At 42.7% G+C, this 16,679-nt stretch overlaps 5 protein-coding genes across 6 annotated transcripts in view; 2 read left to right on the forward strand and 3 right to left on the reverse strand.

Annotated features, from left to right (window-relative positions):
• The window catches only part of Mur89F (Mucin related 89F), a 36,736-nt gene extending 26,760 nt beyond the window's left edge, over nt 1-9,976 (forward strand). The window contains exons 4-5 of the mRNA XM_032438893.2: nt 3,317-9,156; nt 9,218-9,976. Of these exons, the coding sequence (XP_032294784.1) occupies nt 3,317-9,156; nt 9,218-9,505 (6,128 nt within the window). The 3' untranslated portion in view covers nt 9,506-9,976. The remainder of the gene's footprint in view (nt 1-3,316; nt 9,157-9,217) is intronic.
• Nucleotides 9,930-10,578, reverse strand: LOC6630496 (tRNA-specific adenosine deaminase 2). The gene has a single exon (XM_002054354.4). It carries the CDS (start codon nt 10,473-10,475, stop codon nt 9,993-9,995), a length of 483 nt encoding a protein of 160 aa, XP_002054390.1. The 5' UTR covers nt 10,476-10,578; the 3' UTR covers nt 9,930-9,992.
• A 128-nt stretch (nt 10,579-10,706) lies between these two features.
• Smug (Single-strand-selective monofunctional uracil-DNA glycosylase) lies at nt 10,707-11,663 on the reverse strand. The gene is made up of 2 exons (XM_002054353.4): nt 11,317-11,663; nt 10,707-11,251 (listed from the first exon to the last, which is right to left on the reverse strand). Exons 1-2 carry the CDS (start codon nt 11,626-11,628, stop codon nt 10,709-10,711), a joined length of 855 nt encoding a protein of 284 aa, XP_002054389.1. The 5' UTR covers nt 11,629-11,663; the 3' UTR covers nt 10,707-10,708.
• A 147-nt stretch (nt 11,664-11,810) lies between these two features.
• Nucleotides 11,811-12,534, reverse strand: Det (baculoviral IAP repeat containing deterin). Of its 2 annotated transcripts, none has more exons than XM_070206811.1 (3): nt 12,301-12,534; nt 12,062-12,241; nt 11,811-12,009 (listed from the first exon to the last, which is right to left on the reverse strand). In XM_070206811.1, exons 1-3 carry the CDS (start codon nt 12,430-12,432, stop codon nt 11,953-11,955), a joined length of 369 nt encoding a protein of 122 aa, XP_070062912.1. In that variant the 5' UTR covers nt 12,433-12,534; the 3' UTR covers nt 11,811-11,952. The 2 variants fall into 2 exon arrangements, with proteins under 2 accessions (XP_070062912.1, XP_002054388.1); XM_002054352.4 differs by having other exon boundaries at nt 11,811-11,990; nt 12,301-12,532.
• A 575-nt stretch (nt 12,535-13,109) lies between these two features.
• Nucleotides 13,110-16,135, forward strand: m-cup (ankyrin repeat protein mann-cup). Its single transcript, XM_002054351.4, has 5 exons — nt 13,110-13,618; nt 13,853-14,175; nt 14,233-15,407; nt 15,474-15,602; nt 15,667-16,135. Exons 1-5 carry the CDS (start codon nt 13,437-13,439, stop codon nt 15,889-15,891), a joined length of 2,034 nt encoding a protein of 677 aa, XP_002054387.1. The 5' UTR covers nt 13,110-13,436; the 3' UTR covers nt 15,892-16,135.
• Nucleotides 16,136-16,679: the final 544 nt, after the last annotated feature.

Consider the following 16,679-nt stretch of genomic DNA (forward strand, 5'->3'; position numbering starts at 1 on the left):
TCCTGGCCGCACACGTACGTTGTCAAACATAAAGTTAGCGACAAAATGCCACCAGACGCAAATGAAATTACCCCAAGCCCAGAAGCAGTAGCAGTAGATGCTATTGGAGCGACAAACTTGGACAGGAGCTCAAAAATCCAAATATCATATTTACAACATGCAACTGCTCGTACAAAGCGAATACAGCTTTCAGCATGCCAAGAATGCAATGGGAGAAAAAAAGAAGGCAAAATGAAAACTGACAACTGCATATTTATACCCTGAACCCCTTGAAAATGTGTAAAATGGGTATAATGTTTTTATGTAGATGTAGGTAACAGGCCGAATTCATTTTCTTGATCAGCTCGACGAGCCGAATCGAACTAACCCCCATATGTGTAAAAAATAGCTTAAGACTCAATAAAGATATAAGAGTTAGAAAGTATTTAAAGAAATTGGAAACCAATTTTCAAAGGCGGAGCCTTACAGAAGCAAAGATCAGACTATAGAGGCCGTGGCTAATGCACTTCCCATACGTATAATCGCTTAAGGAAAGTAAAGGAAATGGCATGTATATTTAGAGGGAAGCTAGAAAGTTTGTAACCAGAAACTTGCCCTAAGTTCAGAGTATCCAAAGTACTCGTTACGCTGGCGTTTATGCAGAAACAGACTGGAAGAGATAGTTTATTGTATTAGTCTGGCTGCAATGTAAGGTAATCAAATCGAGGCTCAAGCCTGCCTGGGAGTTCTGAGCAAAAACCCGATGATAATTAACAACGTTTCTAACAGCACGCAACAGAATGTGAAGTTTTGCTTTGCGTTACTTTAAAAGAAATGACACATATCAAAAATAAAAGTATCTTTGTCTTTTTCGAACTTTTCGTAATATCTGTAGCCTAGCCAGTATACAGTATTTTACTCTAAAGCGATCTTTTGAGCTGCTAATTGCTTAATCATCTGTATTAAAATTTTAATTTGGTCTGAAAGCTTTTTAGCCCAGCTGCAGATATACACAAATGTGTGTTGCTTAACTGATTGGCATATACACAACAACTTTGTACGCCTCGGGCCAGTAGCTAAATTTGATATATAATGCCAAAACTTTTAATAACTCATTAAGCGCCACTTAATCGCTTTGATACGTCACACAGCATATGCCCAAGGCGGATTGAGCTAGTTTACTGATAAAAACTAAACTATATTTAATATTACGCTAGTTCTCTGTTACTTTCTTTCTCTTTCAAGCCAAACATGCTTGCAATTTATCACAGTGAAATTTAAATTGGCAACACGCCACTTGACAACAGCCCCAAACAGCGTCCCCTTCCACTTGTGGCAACTTGTGCAATTTGTACAATTTGTTGGGCCAACGAGGAAACAAACTTAATGACGGTCATCCTCTTTATTATTGCCATAATAAAACCACACAACGGCCATGCTCAATAAATATTTAATTATAAAATGAATAGAAAAATTCTAATTACTTTTTGTCATTGGCTTAATAAGTGGCGACGGCACAGTGCTAGCCAAAATTCTGCATACCAACGCCAAAAAGAAGGACGCTCGTGAAAGCTAACAGCGAATATTTTAAGCTTTTATAACTACATTTACTATGCCATAATGTGCTTTAATGCTGCAAATTGAAATTTTAACGCAACATACTTACACACATTTTGGCGATGCCTGCTCCCGGAACGTGGCATATCCTAAACTATTTGCGGCCATGCTATGCGGTCAGCCTGTGGCCGGGCCACGTTACGCCTGTCGCCAGCTGGGCGCCACATAAGTTTGCGGTCGCTCCTTTTATTTCATTTTGCATAAGTTCCAAAGTACACATCATATATAATTAAAATCACAAAACGCTCAATTTCGCCTCAACGACAGCCATGCGAATACTCTGCCTAAGTAATGGACGCGGCGATTTGCTCGCGTGCATGTTACAATACTGTATTTGAATTAAATTTGTATGTTTTCTCACTTTATGTTTGTTGGGCTGCTTAAATTTAAGGAATTTGTTGCAACAACACTTAAAGCATTTAATGCGCTTATTGGATCTGCCTTTAAGCTAATTTTCGTTATTCAACACTTGAGCTGGAAGGCTTTATATGGAAATTATACTTATATATATATATATATTTATATATATATTGTGTTATTCAACACTATGTATGTCCATTTTAGAAAATATCAGATAAACACGCACTTACCTGTATATTATAATAGAGGAACATTTTTGAGCATCAGGCATCAATTGGTTTTCCACATCCTTTTCTTCCTTTTCTTTTAGCATCACAATATTTTCACGCTGCCGCTTTTAAGTACATTTCCTTTTTCGTTTTTTGGCTACAACAATTTTATTTCCGAAATACCAATTATTGTTCCTTTGTCCAAAAAAATACGTCTTACTTTTTCCTCAGAGTTCCGACTCATATTTATGCCGAGATTTTTTATAAATCTTTATTGTAAAAAAGGCTCATGGCAATTTTGTATATCAGGACTAGTAGGGTCCACACATTAGCCATAATTAAGTTTTATGGGCCTTGGATTTGGATATTTTGGCACAGTAAATGGACCTGAATGGTTGAGAGCACGCCGTCAGGCCATAAAGCATTGGATTTGGCTTACATGCTGCAATAAAATTCACATAGTGACTGATGCAAATTTATGCCAATCCCTGGTGAGGTCTAATTTTTAGACGCGCGTTTACAATGTTTTTGCCAGATTTGCATGCCGCAACAACAATTTGGTTTATAAGGACATGCCCTAAAAAAATAAAAAAAAAAAAATAAAAATTATTGTGGCAAATGGAAATGTGGGCATGTGGATAAAAAAATAAAAATAAAACATACACAATTCATTTTCCAAATGAATTTGTTCCGCTGTAAGGGCCATAAATGCATTAAATTTATTGGAATGCGCGACAGCAGCATCAGCAGCAGTATAAGAAGAAGCAGAGCAACAAAAAAAAAAAAAAACTCGCTCATCCATTGAATGACAATAAATTATCAATTTTATTTTGACAACGCGAAAAATCCTGCTCCAAAAGAGAGGAACGAGCGCAAAATGTCAGACGAAATTGAGCAAAATATATTCAGGCGGGGCATTTGTGACAGGAAGTTTCAGTTGAATGGTTTGTTCCAGCGGCCGGTTCTGAATTGCCTGCATATATCCTATATATATTTATATATATACGTATGTATATATATCGTATAGGTTCTTTGACAAGCAGCAGGCTAAAATGCACTCTGTGAGTGTCGTTGGACGTGACAATATTAATTTATATTTTTAATCGCAATAGCCCGAAACTAAAACGTATATGGCTTGACTTTTATTGCAGACATTTCATCTTCGTCAGTCTATGCACGCACTGCCCCTGATGACGTCGCCTTCTATTGCCCGGAGGAAGGACTATTTCCCGATGACTACGACTGTCGCATCTACTATCGCTGTGAGAAGCGTTCCGAGCATTACATCAAACCGTACATGTTCGCCTGTAGGGAAGGCACGGTCTTTTCGCGTACCCTGCAGTTGTGTATGCCATCGATGCTGGCCGGTCGTGGGGAATGCGCACAGTATATGAATGAAATCGATAGTAGCGTCGAGACCGACAGCCAGCTGGCGTTTGATGGGCTCGTCAGTAACCAGAATGGACATAATGCGATGCTTAACAGCGCCGTCACACCCGCCGCCTTGAAGCTGCACACCTATGCAACTGCAAATCAGTTGCCCACAAATTATGGACTGACAGGACTGAGTGGTGTTTCAGTCATATCCTTTTCGAGCTCATCATCTTTGCGTTCGGCCGGCGATGAGGGTGTGGCGTGCGAGGATGATGGATTTATGAGTGATCCCAGTGACTGCACCGTGTTCTATCGCTGCATCTCCAATGGACGTGGCTATAATAAAATCGGGTTTCGCTGCTCGGACGGCACCGCCTGGGATGAGTCTCTGCAGTCGTGCAACCATATGTTTGATGTACGTGCTAATGGCGGTTGCCGCAATCAGGCTGCCCCTCTGAGCGATGACCAAACATCGACACAGTCATCCCAAACGAGCTATCAGAATTCCACCTCATCGTCCTCGTCGTCAAACAGTCAGCAAAGTTCTTCGACAAGCTCCTCAACGTCCACGTCGTCTAGTAACTCCTCTTCCTCCAGCTCCTCAAATCAACAAGAATCCAGTTCAAATCAAGAGTCTTCCACATCAAGCAGCAATCAACAATCTACATCCAGCTCCAGCAGCACACAGTCCTCAAGCAGCACAGAGAGCTCAACCAGTAGCAACCAGCAAACCAGCTCGGGTTCTTCGAACCAAAGCTCTGGAAATAATCAGTCCTCGAGCAATAATCAAAACACAGGTAGCAGCTCAAGCAGTAACCAGAATCAAAGCTCTAACAATCAAAGCTCGAACAATAACCAGAATCAAAACTCTAGCAGTAACCAATCTTCCAGCGGCAATCAGAGCAACCAAGGCTCATCAAGCAATCAATCTTCGAGTGGATCTAACAGCGAATCAAATCAAAATGCTGTAAAACCTACTGCGAACGAGTGCGAGGATGAGAACACATACATTCCCGATAAAATGGATTGTGCCAAGTTTTACAGATGTCGTTTAGATGGCAATGGACATTTTGAGAAAGTACCATTTACATGTGGTCCTGGCACTGTATGGGGTCAAGAGGAAAAAGTTTGCGTTCTGCCCAGCGAAGATCAAAAGAAAGAATGCAACATACAATCTGGGTCATCTAGTAGTGGAAATAATCAAAGTGGTAACAGCACCTCCAGTGGCAGCAACCAGAATGCCTCAACAAGTGGCAATCAATCGAGTACCTCTAACTCCAGCTCCAACAACAATAATAGTAGCAATCAATCTGGCAATCAGCAAGAAACATCCGCATCAAACAGCAATCAATCTTCGAGCAGTCAACAAAGTTCATCAGGCAACAATCAGGGCTCCTCCTCATCGTCCAACTCTAGCAATCAGTCTTCCACTCAAGGCAACAGTCAAGGCTCATCTTCAGCTTCGAGTTCCAATAACCAGTCGTCCGCTTCTACATCCAACACCTCTGGAGCTCAAAATTCCACAAGTTCTTCAAACTCGGGAACCACCACAACTTCCAAGCCACAAAATCCTGACGGTGAATGTGAGGATACGGAAACTTATTTGCCCGACAAAAAGGATTGTGCTCGCTTCTACCGTTGCGTTGATAATGGCAATGGTGGTTTTGATAAAATTGCTTTTGATTGTGCACCTGGTACTGTTTGGGACCCCGACTCAAAGGGCTGTAACCATCCAACGGATGTCCAAAAAGAGCAATGCAAGGCCATGGCCAGTGGTACAGGCAGTGCTTCAAACCAAAGTTCATCTTCCAATCAAGGCTCTTCTTCTAATCAAGGATCGTCTTCCAATCAAGGATCAGCCTCTAATCAAGGATCGGCATCAAATCAAGGGTCTTCCTCCAACCAAGGTTCTTCTTCTAATTCGGGATCGTCATCCAATCAAGGATCTTCCTCCAATCAAGGATCGTCGTCCAATCAAAGTTCATCGTCGAATCAAGGATCGTCATCCAATCAGGGATCGTCTTCCAATCAAGGGTCGTCTTCCAATGAAGGATCGTCATCCAATCAAGGATCGTCTTCCAATCAAGGATCTTCCTCCAATCAGGGTTCATCGTCTAATCAGGGATCGTCCTCCAGCCAAAGTTCGTCTTCTAATCAAGGATCGTCATCCAATCAAGGATCATCTTCAAATCAAGGGTCGTCATCCAATCAAGGGTCATCTTCCAATCAAGGATCGTCATCCAATCAAGGATCATCTTCAAATCAAGGGTCGTCATCCAATCAAGGATCATCTTCAAATCAAGGATCGTCATCCAATCAAGGATCGTCTTCTAATCAGGGTTCATCGTCTAATCAAGGATCGTCCTCCAACCAAAGTTCGTCGTCGAATCAAGGGTCGTCTTCTAATCAGGGATCATCATCTAATCAAGGATCGTCCTCCAACCAAGGATCTTCATCTAATCAAGGTTCGTCGTCGAATCAAGGAACATCCTCTAATCAGGGATCTTCCTCTAATCAGGGATCCTCTTCTAATGAAGGTTCCTCCTCCAATCAAGGAACGTCATCCAATCAAAGCTCAACCTCCAACCAAGGATCGTCCACCAACCAAGGTTCGTCCTCAAATCAGGGCTCTTCATCAAATCAAGGATCATCCTCCAATCAAGGATCCTCCTCTAGTTCAGGAACGTCATCCAATCAAGGCTCATCCTCCAACCAAGGTTCTTCGTCGAATCAAGGATCATCGTCTAATCAAGGTTCTTCGTCTAATCAAGGTTCTTCGTCTAATCAAGGATCCTCTTCCAATCAAGGAACGTCTTCAAATCAAGGATCATCATCTAATCAAGGTTCCTCCTCTAATCAAGGATCGTCATCCAATCAAGGAACGACTTCCAGCCAAGAATCAACCACTACGACTCAGAAACCATTTAAGCCGGCGGAGAAGTGCGAGAGTGAAGAGACCTTCTTAGCTGACAATGAAAACTGTTCGAAATTCTATCGCTGCGTTGATAATGGCAAGGGTGGCTTCACGAAAGTATCATTTACTTGCCCACCAAATACGATTTGGCATCCCGAGGCCAACAGCTGTAACCATCCATCACAAGTTGATATGCAAAGCCTTAAATGCAAGCGCGTCACCCCTGCCCAACAGACAAGCGGCAGCAGTAGCAATAACAGCAATACCCAACAATCGTCCACTTCATCCTCCACGTCATCATCATCAGGCAGCAGCGCAACACAGCAAACCACATCGTCAAACTCGCAATCTAGCAGCAGTACAAGCTCAACAACATCAGGCTCAAGTACCTCAAGTTCCACCTCATCCCCAATGCCGTCTGGTAGCTGTAAGGTTAATGGACAATTCTTAGGAGATAATAAGAACTGTGCCAAGTTTTATCGCTGCGTAGACAATGATAGAGGTGGTTTTAATACGGTGGCCTTCTTCTGCCCCCCTGGAACTGTATGGGATGGTCAGATTGAGGCCTGTAATCATGCCTGGGCCGTTAAGGACAAAAGCTGTGGCAGCAGCGAAACCACTGAACGGCCAGAAGCTACAGACTCAACGCCAAGTTACGGCGGTCAATCCTCGACCACGCTAAAGCCAGTGGTAAAACCGACTACGCTTAAGCCAACCACTCAAGATACAACAACGAAGAAACCCTCTACGCATAAACCAACTACTCAGAAACCTGTTACACAAAAACCAACGAGCTCATCTGGGAATGTACAGTGCAAATCTGAGGGTTTCATTGGTGATCCAAGCAACTGTGCCAAATTCTATCGCTGCATAAGCAATGGCAAGGGCGGCTTTAGCCAGGTGCCATTCCACTGCGCTGCGGGTACAGTTTGGGATCAGGACTTACAAACGTGCAATCACGATTTGAATGCGTGCAATCCAATCCCCGAGGATGGCGGTGGTAATACCACCACTGAGTCTGATAAGGGTCCTTGTGACAATACCACGGTAAAGCCTACATCTAAACCGACTTCAGAGACCACCTTATCACCCAGCACATTTGAGCCCAGTACAACAAATCGTCCAACTGAGCCGGCTACTGAATCAACAACCGAACAATTTACAACCAACCAGCCCACCACTACATACAAACCTACAACAATATGGACTACAACGACCAAACCGACCACAAATGAAAATCAGCCCACTACTACAACATGGACCACAACCACGGAAGCTTCATCAACTGAAACAAGCACTCAAACTACAACCATGATTCCCGAAACTACTACCAAGGTACCCAACTTGCCACCTGGCACCAAATGTAAGGGCGAAGGATTTATGGCTGATCCCAACAATTGCCGCAAGTTCTATCGCTGCCAAAAGACCGGCGACTCGTACTCGAAACATGAATTCATGTGCGCCAAGAATACAGGTTGGAATGAAGACTTGCAAACATGTGATCATGCTCAAAATGTGCCAGGTTGCGCGGGTCAAACTGAAGCTCCAACAGAAACTACAACCGAAATAACTTCTACTGAGGCCATAACAAAACCAACCACTATAGAACCACAAACAAAACCTACAACTGAAACAGTTACGAAACCAACCACTTTTGAACCACCAACAAAACCTACAACTGAAACAGTTACGAAACCAACCACTTTTGAACCACCAACAAAACCAACAACTGAAACAGTTACGAAACCAACGGATCCTCCAACGAAGCCGACGACAGATTATCCAACCACTACAGAAAATATTTGGAAGCCAACAGACTCCACAATAAAGCCAACTGACGCGCCAACAAAACCTACTGATTATACGGAAAAGCCAACGGGAATTCCCACTAAACCCACTGATTATCCAGTCAGTAAGCCAAGCACCACAGAAGCGTACCCAGAGACTTCAACTGGCTATACAACATCATTCCCAGGATATCCTCCGACTACAACTGAAGACAATCCGAGCACTACGCAAGAGTCGGCAGTCAACTTCAAGTGCCCTGCTGAAGGTTTCCATGCCGATCCTGAGGATTGCAGCATTTACTATCGCTGTACAAAAACCAATGATAAATATCAAGTATACAAGTTCCGTTGTCCAAAGGGCACAGTGTGGGACACATCGCTGGAGACTTGCAACTACGCAGATCAGGTGTCTGGTAACTGCTCCTCTGGCAGCGTGACTTCAACCACAAACCCTAGTGAGGCAACCACACCATGGACGGAGATGCCAACAAGCACTGTGAAACCGGTGACAACAGTTAAGCCCGAGACAACAACATACACGCCTAGCACCACAGGTGGCCCGGTTGACCCTATAACTACTAATAAGCCAGTAGAGACAACTACGGAAGCCAACCCTGATCCAGAGCCATCAACCAACTCCAGTGCTCCATGTCCCACGACTACAGAGGACCAAAGCTTGTTTGTCTGCCCATCGGGCTTCCGTCGGCACTCCAAGCAATGCGGCGTATTTTACCAATGCAATGAGAATTCAAATTCAAATCTAAATATTGTGCTGTTCCAATGTCCCAATGGTACCGTTTATCACGAAGCATCATGCCGTTGCGCCAAGCCAGGGCCGGACGATACCTGCAGCAAAAACGACGTATTGATCCCACGTACGCAGCTTTTTGAGGAGGAACCGCAACCACTTAACCTGGCAAGTTTAACTTTATCTATCAAATTGTGCAGCTTTACTTACGTAAAATCTCTTTGCTTAGGTGCCAATCCATTCCACAGCGCCGCTCTGCCCGGAGGAGGGGCACTTTGCCCTGAATCAGGATGAATGCAGCCAGGTGTTTGTCAAATGCGGCTACTCCCAGCAGACAGGACGCATCGAGGGCCAAATATACCGCTGCCCGCAAGGCTTTGCCTACTGGAATGTGAGCCGCCGCTGCGAGCCTGCCAAAAAGCTAACCAGCTGCACCCCAGCCACATACAATGTGGGCGATAGTGTGCCGCTGGAGTGGGTCAACATTGGCCACAGACGTCGCAATCTTCGCATCTAAAACACATACACATAGCATTAATTTAGAAATTGTAAAAGGCAACGCATTTGTTTGCTGCGCAAGCTCACAACTCAAAAGCAGCTTGCGCAGCAAATGACGAGCCAAAAGACTAGCTTAGGTTGTAGTGCAATTACAATAAGTTTAACATGGGCTTATAACAATTTCTGGTGACGGTACTATCCGTGATTTTTCAAACTTGATACAAAACAGCATTTTTTGTGTTTAATTGCCTGTAACAATTGCATTGGCACAGCCTTTCACACGCACAACATGTTGTTGCTTTTCACGCAGTAATTGTATTTATATTAAAACTAACGTTCTGAACGCCATATTTAGCTTAGTCTATGCTTAAAGTTTACAATAAATTAAAACATATACAAAAACGTTTACATGAGCTGAAGCTTAAGGTGACTACGGTGTTTAGTTATTTCTTCTTGTTTTTTTTTTTTTTTTTTTTTTTTTTTTTTTTTTGCTAACAATGAGCCAGTCATTTCTTCTTCTTTGCCACTGGTGGGGCCGCTGGATTGTCGCCCTTGTAGAACTCCTTTAGCAACGCCATGGCCTCTTCTGAGCGCACACCGCCAGTTATGTTGATCCGCTGACCAACCACGGCAGCCACATCTATGACCGTCTTGCCGCCGAAACGATCATTCTCGCAGCCATAGATAATCTCCTTGACGGCCAGCGTGTGCAAGGCAGCAGAGCACATTATGCAGGGCTCCACAGTGACCACAACGCTGATTTCGCTGAACACCTGGCGTGCCGGCAGGCGCTTCTCACGGCAGTAGGCCAAGGTGGCATCGATGCATATGAATTCCGCATGACGTGTTGCATTCCGGTGTACATTCACTTCGTTCCCGCCACGTGCGATTACCTTGTCGTTGTGCACAAACACACAACCAACGGGCACCTCGCCGGCGTCACGTGCTCGCCGCGCTTCCACTAAAGCATCCTCCATAAACGCGGCCATTTGGCATGGAAATATCTCAATTTAAGTTTGGTCAAACAAAAACAGACCAGACTACGACGCCACGACACAGCAAGCAAAAAATAACAAGCAAATATCAGCTGTTCACCGTCGCGATGGTTGGCAACTCAGCCGACAGCAATAGGGTAACACTGGCCTACAGCTTAATCGAAATACAAAATATCTTAGTTCTACTAACTTATTTATAGATTTTTATAGTTGTTTGTTTAACTTAATCAATAAGAATTACCTTGCGCCTCATTGCGCATAAACTTGATAAGATCCTGCTCCTCCAAAAAAGCCTGAGCCTTTTCTGACCAGTTAGTATTGTGAAGCGAGCGCGGACTTGGATGTGGTAAGCGGCTCACAGAAACTGTTTTACAATACGACGATCTGTTCAGCACCTTGTGAACATACTCTCCTACTGCCACCACAAATTGCGGCTGCAACAGTTGCAGCTGCTTCTCTAATGCATCCAAGCACATGTCTCGAATCTGCTGCTTTAATTGGCCTTTCAGTTCGCTTGGTGTTATGTTGTGACCCTCTTCATCGAAGAATGCCAGGGGGCAAAAGTTGTGGACAAAGCATTGTTGCGAAAGGGTATCTAGACTGCCGGCAGCCAAACGCTCAAACAGCTCCCACAACCGCACACCGCTCGGCTCCTCAATCTTGCAATTTAATCCATTTACAGGACGTTTACGATGCAGCACAGACGGCTGCAGCACCTCGCCAGAGAGATGCATCATGTCGCGCACGGTGCGTACGTTTCCAAAAGGTACCTAGATACAATATACAAACACAGTAAATGTGACCTAGCCTCTTGCTAGCTGTTGGGCACACTTACGCCTGTCTGGCCCATGCCGTTTGGCCCAGGGTTCATGCCTATAAATATGACACGCTTGGGTCCACATAAATAACGACTTAAATAGGCACAATGCAACGACGACGCATACTCGACTGGATTGTAAGTACATGTAATGCCCGTGGGCAGTCCAAGCGTAGCCAGTTGCTCATTCAATTGGCATTCAATTTTATAAAACTGCATCCAAAATGGTTGGACAAACAGTCCTGAAGTTAATGCATCAGGCTGAATTGTTTTTAACTTCTTCAGGTCAAGGGCTGCCGCTTTTTTCTTTTCCAGTTTTCGTTTCAACATTGCAAAAATTACAATTTTTAAGTTTTTTAGTGCACCCCGATTTGATTTTACAAATTATAAAAAATTTAGCTAATTTTAACACCGGACACTTTTAACCGCGTTGCCAACTGATTTAATTTTACAACAGCGCTGCTAAGCAATGCGCGAATGATGAGAATTATCTTTTAATCAAACAAGCGAACTGTATTTTGTAATATATGTATTAATATTAAATGCGCATAAAGTTTATTTTAAGATAGCATATGTGTGAACTCGTCCAGCTTGCTTTCATTGTCCTTAACGAATTTCGATTTAAATTGCTTAATATTCTTCTCTATGTTGCTGTTAACAACAGTACAAAATATTTTCAGAAATTGCTCCACCTAAAAGCAAATCGGTGAACTGATAAGTACATGTATTTTAACTTTGTTGTCCGTGGCGTCTGCGCACTTACAGTTAAATCCTTTTCTGGACAGCCCAGTTTAATGAATTCACATTGCGGAGCGTGCTTCAGATGCTCCTTCCAAGGATCGTCCTCCGACTCCCAGCCATCTAGTGTTTTAGCGCACACAAAACAGGTAGCCGTATCGTTTTCACGTTTGGTGCCAGTCCAATAGAACCCCGCCTCAGCCATCTGCAAGATAATCGGTATATTAACAAAATAGTTTGCTATCAGTTTCACAACTTGCTTGCCTTGCCAATGCTGCATGTGGACTTAGCTGAAAAGGGCCAGTCCTTGAAACTCTCTACGCGATGCTTTTCAAGCAAATTGAGCTCGCGAAAAGTGTCGAGCTTTGTTTCATCCATTAAAATTGTTGGATCCATTACTTAGATTGGTTATTAAATAAAAACTATTTTTAAATTCTTCTATACACACAACAACAAACAGGGCCCAAGCGCAGCGCGTCGCTATTACCGATTGGCAGCCCTAAAATGTTCTGTTAAACATTACAGAGAAAATAACATAAGCGTTGTTTAACTGTTATTAACAGAAACAAGCAATTCATGAAATATATTAAAAGTTCGAAATAATCAGTAAGAATAATGATTGATTATGTCAGTAAAATAATTCATCAATTTGATTATTATTTAAAAAGAACTCTTCTGGATAGCAGCTAATTTAAAAATAAAAAATTTATTGAGTGTTTTATTTGAATTTAACTGACTCCGGTGTACAGCAGGCTTTAAAATTATCGATTATTATAAATATTTGAAAGAAAATAAACCAACACATTAACATTACAGTACGAACTGAACTGTAAACATTCAGATAGACTGTCGGTTCTTTGCAAACAAAAAATCAACATGTTGATATCTTACTCCTAGCCATCATGATTTTGGATGCAAAGAACTTATATTCTAGGTTAAAAATATTCGCGAAGGCTCTGCCAATATTTTTAATGAACAGAAGCATAGTGAATTTAAAAATGAGTTGGTTGCGAATTTTCCAGCACCGTCAGAGTTTTTGTCAACACTGGCAGCCTGGGACAGCTGTTCACTCTGTTTTGTCATTTGTTGTTGTATATTTTTTGCTACACATAAACATTAAATAAATGAAAATATAAAAATAGTCAAAGAAAACGTTACCTGTTTATTGTTTGTTATTGAGTTTTACCCAGATTCTAAACATATTATGCACTGCAGTGGTCCAAAAACTCGCTTATATTTTACATTCTCACACACCAAAATTGATTAAGAAGAAAAAAAGAAAGTGCTTGGGCCACAGAGCGAAAACTGAAAGGCCTTGGAACGATTCGCAACCTAAATAAAATTGCACTCACAGGACGCGAGCGCTATTTGGCACTTGGCAATGAAATTGTGCACTGGCAATGAACTCCAGACTTGAAGGCACTCATCAGCTCCAGGGGCACTCCAGCCCCATGGCCACCGAACGCAAGCAGAGTAGTCCCAAAATGGAAATCACGAAACTAAACCATGAGCTCATCGAGGAATGCAAACGCAGCCACGAGGACTCCATCTTGCCGCGCCATTTACGCCATGAGCTCGAAAAGTATGTATTTAGTTAATAAAATAATGTTTACATATACGCTACCAATAATTGACCGAGCTACTCGTACGTTTTTCACGTCCGTTGATAAGCGCTAAGCGACCAATTACCGTATAATCAATATTTTTGTTGCTATTGTTTTTTTTTTGTTGTTGTGTGCCGTTGAGGCAGACGACTTATCAGCAGTTTGAGTACCCAACAAAATTTCATCCTAATCGCACTTCCTACTCTTTGCAGGCATTCACGTGAGTCCCGACGCGAGGTGGTTAGAAAGCAACGCAATGGCTGTGCGCCACTTTTTATTGCCTGCAAACGTGGCGCAGTAGTAATTGCCGAGTATCTCATAACCATGTGCGAGGCGGACATTGAGCAGCGTGGACACTTTGAGGTGCCCGAGGACAATAGCTTTCACCATGTCTCGCCGCTGTGGGCAGCTGTCGTATCCGGCAAGCTGTCCATGGTTAAGTATCTGGTGCGGATCGGCTGTGACATAAATGCCACATCAGATTCGGGCTCAACGCCAGTGCGAAGTGCCTGTTACATGACGAACACAGATATTGGTATGTGAAATCCATTCTTCATATTTCTATTTGTTGCTCACTCTGCATGTTTAACAGTCAAGTTTCTGGTGGAGAACGGTGCAGACATCAAGAAGCCAAACATCAATGGCGGCACATGCTTGATTAACTCGGTGCAGTCCGTGCAGCTTTGCCTGTATCTGGTGCGCAAGGGAGCCGACATCAATGCACGCGACATACAGGACAAAACGGCGCTACACTATGCCATACAGGAGCATCGACTGGACACCACCAGAATGCTTATAGAGCAGGGTGCTGATCCCTTTGCTAAGAGTCGCTACGGTGACGATGCACTGCGAACTGCCTGCCTTAAGGGCGCTCATCAAATATTTGATTATTTGAAAAAGGAATTGAATTATTCAGTTGAACGCATCGCTGAGGCGCATGAACTAATGGGCTCAACATTTCTGGACGAGCACAATGAGTCTCGCGTATGCATCCTCCATTGGCGCATGGCACATCACATACGCGCCGCCTACACGCCTTACATTGAAAAGAAGCCAAAGGTACCTTTACGGAATGCGTATGAAAATGCCGTCGAATTTGCGACTTTAGAGGAGCTTGATAACATTGCCACGGATATGGATGCTATGCGCACGCAAAGTCTGTTAATTTGTGAACGTGTATTGGGCTTGACACACAAGGACATGCTGTTCCGTTTGACGTTTAGAGGTGCCTCGTACGCTGACTCTCTGCAGCTCCAACGCTGCATTGATCTCTGGCGTTTTTTGCTTGAGGTGCGTGTCTCCAATTGGTCCATATTGCATTTCGAGACCTGTTTTGCTGCCCAGGCGTTAGTGCGTCTCATGTTAGATTTGCACGTGCGAAACTCGAGCCACATGCGAAGTGATGCACGCGCTCGCTTCATGCATCAGGATAACTTGCTGCCCAGATTTGAAGATGTCTTGGGCGTGTTTCGTACGCTCTCCGTAAGCGCCGTCGAGGTCAAGGAGCTGTTGCAAGTGCGTCCCGTCTTCCGGCGCCAGCAGGAGAACTATGACCGTGTATTGCGCTGCCTCGCCCATCTCATCTATCTGCTGATCAATACCGTCCACACAGAGGCTCAGCACAAGGTAATATTTCAAGCCGTCCACGAGACGGTCGTTCTTGGTAACTTGCGTAGCGCCAGCACTGCCGACACGCTGCTTCATTTGGGGGCCTCACGGCTAAATGTTATCAAAAGTGGTTACATCACCGAAGACAATTTTTCCGATGTGAGTTTAGTGGACTTTAAATTAAGTTTAAAGCTATTATTAATTATATTATATTGATGCTTGTAGAAGACTGTGTTTCCCAATGCAGATGTTATTAAATTGCTCATCGAATGCGGCATAGACGTCAACACAAAAAATGAAGCCAAATCAACACCCCTGCATGTAGCATGCCAGCCTTACAACTACGACAATGAGGTAAGATCCTGATCGTATTTTTCCTTTCACACGGAATTAATGAAATATTTATGTAATCTTGCAGATTGTGCACCTGCTGCTTAAGTGTGGCGCGGACATTGATCAACCGAATCGGGCGGAGAAGCGACCCTACGACTCCATAGCCTCCAATCCCACCAACACCATACCGCTACTCAATTACGTATCGCTGCAGTGCTTATGTGCGACGGTTCTTAGCAAGCATAAGATCCGTTATAAGGATCAGCTGCACAAACAGCTTGAGCAATTTGTGCATAATCATGAACCATGAGTAGGAAACTTTTGAACGCACGTCTCTGTTAAAATTGTTAGAACCTATGTGTATATAATTTGGCCATATCGAAATTTTACCAGTGTATCTTCTGTTACTTCTTGTCTGTCTATTCTCTATATATATCTATCTATCTCTACTATTGTTAACTTATTCGGCTAAAAGCAATTCAAAACTCAATAACGAAACACACAAAAAAAAAAAATAATGAAAAAACAATGTGTAACAAAAGCAAAAAGTGTAAGCGATCAACGTGATATTAAATCTGTATAGGAAATGAAACTGAATCATTAATATTTTAGTAAACTTACAAAATAACTTAACAGAGAAAAAGGCAACAAAAAAGTGTTCTTTGCCGATGTTCACTAGTTTACAACAACAAACTATACACACATTATCTAAATTCTGATATATGCCTGAAATATATATATATATATATATATATATCCATATATACATATACAAATACATACTATGTAACTGTATACACATACGACTAGAATAACTAATTTATCACTTGTTAACAAAATGAAATTAAACTCCAAATGCAATATTGTAAAATGTTAGTGGGCCAATATGAAAAACTTACCACGCTAGTTGGCTTTAACTGATGAAAACTGCTTTTAAAAAAAGTTGCCTTCCCAATTCCACAAGTGTTTGCTTAACAATCCACTTGCTTCCTTTTTAATTAACGATTGTATTAATCCTGTGTGTCAGTATTGACGCGTGTTGATGGCAGCAATTGCAGCTTAGAATTATATGTATATATAAGAATATATGTGTATATA

This window comes from Drosophila virilis, chromosome 2, assembly GCF_030788295.1.
Source record: "Drosophila virilis strain 15010-1051.87 chromosome 2, Dvir_AGI_RSII-ME, whole genome shotgun sequence".
NCBI classification, from domain to species: domain Eukaryota; kingdom Metazoa; phylum Arthropoda; class Insecta; order Diptera; family Drosophilidae; genus Drosophila; species Drosophila virilis.

Excerpts from the sequence above, each read along its gene's own strand:
- LOC6630496 (XM_002054354.4), bottom strand. The coding sequence starts at position 10,475 with ATGGCCGCGTTTATGGAGGATGCTTTAGTGGAAGCGCGGCGAGCACGT.
- Smug (XM_002054353.4), bottom strand. The coding sequence starts at position 11,628 with ATGTTGAAACGAAAACTGGAAAAGAAAAAAGCGGCAGCCCTTGACCTG. Across the intron at positions 11,252-11,316 it reads ACGGCATGGGCCAGACAGGC|GTACCTTTTGGAAACGTACG; the intron begins GTAAGTGTGCCC and ends TATTGTATCTAG.
- Det (XM_002054352.4), bottom strand. The coding sequence starts at position 12,432 with ATGGATCCAACAATTTTAATGGATGAAACAAAGCTCGACACTTTTCGC. Across the intron at positions 12,242-12,300 it reads CCACATGCAGCATTGGCAAG|ATGGCTGAGGCGGGGTTCTA; the intron begins GCAAGCAAGTTG and ends ATTATCTTGCAG. Across the intron at positions 11,991-12,061 it reads GTCCAGAAAAGGATTTAACT|GTGGAGCAATTTCTGAAAAT; the intron begins GTAAGTGCGCAG and ends ATTTGCTTTTAG.
- m-cup (XM_002054351.4), top strand. The coding sequence starts at position 13,437 with ATGAACTCCAGACTTGAAGGCACTCATCAGCTCCAGGGGCACTCCAGC. Across the intron at positions 15,408-15,473 it reads CCGAAGACAATTTTTCCGAT|AAGACTGTGTTTCCCAATGC; the intron begins GTGAGTTTAGTG and ends TGATGCTTGTAG. Across the intron at positions 15,603-15,666 it reads CTTACAACTACGACAATGAG|ATTGTGCACCTGCTGCTTAA; the intron begins GTAAGATCCTGA and ends GTAATCTTGCAG.